At 37.4% G+C, this 6083-nt stretch overlaps 1 protein-coding gene across 1 annotated transcript; it reads right to left on the bottom strand.

Moving 5' to 3' along the window:
* Positions 1-1364: 1364 nt before the first annotated feature.
* Positions 1365-3648, bottom strand: LOC117289736. Its single transcript, XM_033770997.1, has 3 exons — positions 3545-3648; positions 3276-3342; positions 1365-1821 (listed from the first exon to the last, which is right to left on the bottom strand). The coding sequence occupies exons 2-3, from the start codon at positions 3292-3294 to the stop codon at positions 1460-1462; spliced, it is 381 nt and encodes a 126-aa protein (XP_033626888.1). The 5' UTR covers positions 3295-3342; positions 3545-3648; the 3' UTR covers positions 1365-1459.
* Between the last annotated feature and the right edge of the window lie 2435 nt (positions 3649-6083).

Here is a 6083-nt window from a genome sequence, read left to right as displayed (position 1 = left end):
CATCAATGATAGCGGAGCTGGGATGGGAATCCCTTGAAAATCGACGAGCTACCTCAAGACTCACACTTCTGTACAAATCTATTCATCATGCTGTAGCCATTAACTCTGACGGGTATCAATCACAACCTGCCACAGTAGGAATTCAAACAAGGAAATCCTCCGCAACCTCATTTCTTCACCCCACAACAAAGAAAGACTGTTATAAATTCTCATTCTTACCAAGAACCATGGCCGAATGGAACCTTCTCCCTGTAAACGTTCGCAAATCCCCTACTATAGACACTTTCAAGACAAGACTAACTGACACGCATATGTCTACCTTTATTCGGGGGGCCCACTACTAATCCACTACTAGCCACCACGCGCCTGCACCATTGATATCCCGATAGTGGAGTTTGTGTGCAGTACCATACAGATACAGATACAGATAGGCCCACTCGTCATGTAAAGCGGAATGTTTGTTTCCGTTCATTCATTACAAAAACCTTTTAGAAAATAAACCGAATAAGTATCAAGAGATACAAAAGAAGCTACACATTACCAGTATAGTCACTCGTACGAAACTGATTATTTCAAAACTGGGCATCAAAACTGTACAATAAAGTGACTCTCTTTTTGAGCAAAACAAGATAAAAAAAAAAAAAAAAAACAGATACACGAATCGACAAATAGCATTTACTATTCATATCTGAAGTAGATTCAGGGTTAAATACACTAATACTTAAACCTTTGCTTAAGACTACGCTCCTTACATTTTATATGTTCTTTGTTTTGTAAACCATGGTTATATCTTAATTCTGTGTATATCGCGAGGCACAAATAAATCTTGTATAAAATAAAGACATATACTTGATTGTATTGTTATCAGCACTAATATGCTGGTGAGTATTGTATACTATTCAAAAATTAGGCTCATATTTATAGGCAAATCTCTCTATGGCAAATTTGCTTTCAAAAACACAATTAAATCTGAAATACGAATCAGATTAACCCCTAAACCCCAAAAGAAAACAAACACTTGAGAAAATCAGAATCTACAAAAATGACGTCACTGTGAAAGGAAACCATGAATGGCGTCATGAAAAAAAGACGTCATGAAAATGTCCACAGTGTTCAAGTTCACAGATTGAGATAAACCCCAAAACGGCAATAAACATGTGCATGTACTAAACTTGCATCTGTATAGAAGCCGTTTTAGGATGTCGCAATCTAAACTTTGATTCATAAAAAAAAAACATATGAAAACTTCAGAACACCTTTATCCCAATAATGTCCCTAACGAGAAGGGAATGGGAGACTTTCTGTGACGATAGAGGGCAGCAGACTAACCGGGTAAATCCATTGTTCTCAGAATTATGCGCATGTTCAGAACTACGTAAACAATGGAAATTTACCCGGTATGTCTGCTGCCACCTAACGTTGGAAAGTCTCCTATTGCAACTGTCATGTCCGGTTTTTCTTATGGAAGCAGGAACTTATACAGTGCTGTTACTTTTACAATGATGGGTCCTTTGGGCCCGATGTCGATTTTGAACTTACTGGAAAACGGAGTAGAAGCATCATTCCTGTCAATCTGCTCAACAATTTCGGCAAAAACAATTTCAGTAGACTCGTCAGATGAGTGCTCCGACTCTACAGGCAAAGTACCCCATGTTTCCGGTGCTGGGCACTCATCTACCGGAAAGCAAACGTCTTTCAAAGAACGCTGGTATCCAACGGTTTCTCCTTCGTAAAACTGATTGAACGGGTTGTAATAAAGTAGATGTCGAATATCACGGTGCACTTTGGTTCCAGGTGCAATTTCAAAAGCTTCCCGGTGATCTATATATACCAAGTGAGTTTTAAAGTTCATTAATTTTTGGAGTCATTTACTGAAAGTGAACACTCCCTTTATAGACACTGCCGTCGATTTCGTCTTATCTCGAGTTAGGACGAGTAACTCTTCCTAACTTCGGATTAATCTTAAGGTCTACATGCTACAGTGCAGGGTTGGGACTCGTCCTAAGTCATAAGAATTAATCATAAGTTAAGAAGAGTTTTGTGAAATCGACGGCTGGACACATTGGTAATTGTCATAGACCAGTCTTCTCACTTGGTGTATCTCAACAATATGCATAACATTAAACTGTGCAATGCTGAACCCAATCCGTCATCGAAGTTGCGAGATAAATGAAAGAAAAAAATAACTTGTCACACGAATTTGTTTACTTTCAGATGCTTGATTTCGAGACCTCGGAATGTGTTTCTGAGGTCTTGGAATCGAATTCGTGGAAAATTAGTTCTTTCTCGAAAACTACATTACTTCAGAGGGAGCCGTTTCTCAAAATGTTTGATACTATCAACAGCTCCCAAGTTACAAAGTAAGGTGTTATGCTAATATTTATTTTGAGTAATTACCAATAGTGTAAACTGCCTTTAAACAGAGTTGGTTCAGCAAACAGCTGTATAACTATAGTTACAAAATCAGACAGAAGTTTTAAATGTCAGGTTATAGTCTATCATGGTATAGACATAAAATCACGGAAATACGGAAATTTCATTTTAAAAACACGTTGAGAGATATTCCAAGCAGGTCTCCCCTTCACGCTGCACTCAAGGTTTTCAACATGTGCAATCCAATTCCTTGTAGGTCTACTCTTTGTCTTAAATTGTCTTGATTTTGTGTGTAACTTTCAACTTGAGAGCCCACTTTGTATTGGCATTGTAGAGTTTGGCGATTCTCCCTCAAAAAAATGGAGTTTATTAGCATCTTCAGTTTTAAGTCAATGACTCCATTTGAAAGTGTTTTTTTTTTTCATGGGACGAAAACTGAATGGCCCAAGAAACCCTGTCGGTATAGGATAGAACCACCTCACAGGAGGTCTTGGCTGGGAATAAAACCAGGGCCACATGGGTGAGAGGAGAGTGCTTTACGCATCATGCCGCCCAAACCATCCAGAGTGTGGGTTTGAATCCCATTGTGACACCAGAGTTCTTGAGCAAGACCATTTAGCTAAGTTGCTTCTCTTTGATCAGGGTCAAGTGTGCACATGTGAAAACAGAGATGGTTCTTTTGATTGATTTAGCATGATGCGCTACATACTTGGCAGCATGTACTGTGTACTCCCCAATACAGGGTGCTGTGATTGTTTAAGAAATGAAATTAAACTTGCCAGTGACCATAAGGGTAATGTTGGAGCGCCATGAGAGTCACACAAGAGACGACAGATTTTAGCATATTTAAGGTTTTGTTATTATTTATCTGCGCAAACTATTAAACAAATCAACAAACTTACCATCACTTGAGTACGACATTCTCAGTGGTACAGCGGTTATCCCTTCTGTTATTGTTCAACTGTGATGCTGCAGTAAAACGATTCAGAAAATCGAAATGAGATATACAAAATAATGTCTACTAATCATGAGTTGTCATGAGTGTTTTGAGGAAGTGACCTTACCTTCTAAATCTAACCCACAACAGTACGTCAGCACAAAAAAAAAAAAAAAAAAAAAAAAAAGTCGTTTATGAAACATTACTCCCTCTATAAAATAACGTAGAGCTTACCTTAGTGAAAATGTGAGTTTCACATGCATATGGCAGCCAATAGTCGAAGGTTCCGTTAGAAGCAACTTTTATGAACGAGGCGTACATCAAAATGGGCTGGTGACTCTTTGTAAATCGACATGTCTAGGTCATGACCTCTTTTCATGAATGATCGAGCAAGGACACGTTTGAACGCACAAGTATAATGCGAGGGACTGTTCACTGCAGTACAGTGCCGATTTACCGAGTTTGTATTTTTCCGACTTGATAAACACAAAGGTTGTTTTGAGTAAAAATAGCTGTTGAAAGAGAAATATTTCTTTCTTATGTGATTTATAATGTTTAAAGAAACTGGACACTTTGAGTATCTCAGCATACGCATAAAATAACAAGTGAAAATTGAACTAATAATAAAAATAATAATAATAGTTATAATATAGGTTTTCTCGGTAGCACCCAATTTAATTTTCATGCGTTCGAATTAAAGCTATTTTGCCTCTCTGGTTTTTACTGCGTTTCAAATTCAGAATTCGGTCATTCAATTTCGTTTTGAGGCATTCAAGTTTCTAGCACACTTTTTCATGACACACAATCATCATTCAATTTAGCAAAGCTGGTTCGACTAGAGCTTTTGCGGATTTAATAATTTTCAATTTCGTAAAGAGGCAATCAATTTCGCTAAACGAGGATTCAAATAAGTATACGACTAAAGAAATACGAATAAACAGATAAACTGTACAGGGCAAGCTGTTTCGTACCTTCACTTCTAAATCAAGCGAACCTTATTTTCATTATTTTATGTTTCCAGTAGACTTTACCTGGGGCCCCATAATGGGGTTTTTGCTTCTTCTTTATTTTTTCGGGACACCTTTAATGGTTTACTGACCAAGACCTGATATTTGAATGAGTTTTAATTGGTTTTTTTTTTGTATTGTTTTTAAAATGTTTTTCCAGTTATTTTTGGGAGGTAAATATTCACCAACCATCAGTTGGCGTGTCAGACATCTTGGCATATTATGTTCAAGAGTGCCAACAAATTAACCGCATACCTTTAACATTCTTAAGGAAACAACAACTTAACCAAGCGTTTTTAAGATTGCACAATATCAGAATTGACTGCCCCAAAATGAAATTGAAACACACGCCTCAAAAACACTCCTGCGAATTTGAATGCAGCTGCAATGGATTGTTAAATTGAATGACTCTTTTGTTAAATCGAATGGCGTAAAAGTAGATTTGACTAGTCTGAAAAAGAAATCGAATGACCCTTTTCAGTACGCATTCGATTTCGTGCCAAATAGAATAGGCTGGTGGTTAAATTGGCTGCTCATTTTCCGAAATTAACAGAAAAAACATATACAAAGCATTTATAAGGCGCTATAAAAATGCACACGTTCGGTCGTCGAAGTTGTGAGATAATAATGGAAAAAACACCCTCGTCACACAAAGCTGTGTGCTTTCAGATGTGTGATTTCGGGACCTCAAAATCTAATTCTGAGGTCTCGAAATCAAATTCAAATATTTTTGTGAAAAATACCTCCTTTTTTTTCGAAAACTACGTTACTTCAGAGGGACTCCCAGTGTTTTATCTTTTATAGCTCTCTATTGCTTGTTTCCAAATAAGTTGTTATGCTAACAATTATGTTGAGTAGTTACCAATAGTGTCAAGAAAGATCGGAACTACTTTTTAATGCGCGATATTCTTATATTTTTTAGTGCGGGGGACTCCCCTTTAGCACGCAACACCCACAATGGAATCAGAGCAGACAGGTCATTAGACTCGGTTCCAAGCTTGTTGTCGTGGTTCTGATAGCCGGATAAAACAGCGTCCTCTTCTGGATAAACGTCCGTCATTAAAGCCCGGTCACACAGGTGTGCTCTAAACCCTCACACCGATGTGTACATTTTTGTTAACAAAAGATCCGGGGGCAATTCACTCGAGTGATTCGAACCCCCCCCCCCCTTCTTTTTACCAAAGTTCACACAGACCCAGATTCATTCTAGATCCAAAGTCCTTTATTCTGAGCTTGAAACAATGATTATACATTTATTTTATTATGTTGTATATAAGTCCTTTACATAAAAATACACATTTTCAAAACAAGTTGTTTATTTTCAATATACACAGATTTGGAAATAAAAATTACGGTCGTACCTCAAATAGCCTACCGACCTACCCGAGTTTCACATAAAAAAAAAAGATTCAGATTATAAAAACATTGAATTTAAAATGTTTACAAAGGATCTTGGTTGAAATGTTCCCCCCGTACAACTGGGGATAAAGGTTATTCATAATTAAAGAGACATTCACTTGGAAACCTAAGAGTGACAGAATATTAATATATAGCGCCCTGTGTTGTTTATTTTAATCATCATTATCAAAACAATGAACCCGTCAAAATATGGAAACCCTGAGCGAGTAAAGCATTCATCAGTATGGCCATCCGTAGTAAATTAATTCATAATCATTGATGAACAACGGTGGATGGGAACAAATAAGAGTAAATATCGTTCGCTATCACAGAGTACGCGACCAACATCGTGGCAGCATCGTCTATTA

The sequence above is a fragment of the Asterias rubens genome, chromosome 4, assembly GCF_902459465.1.
Source record: "Asterias rubens chromosome 4, eAstRub1.3, whole genome shotgun sequence".
In the NCBI taxonomy this organism is placed as follows: Eukaryota; Metazoa; Echinodermata; class Asteroidea; order Forcipulatida; family Asteriidae; genus Asterias; species Asterias rubens.
Note: the sequence above shows the minus strand (reverse complement) of the source record. Positions and strands in the feature narration are given on the sequence as shown.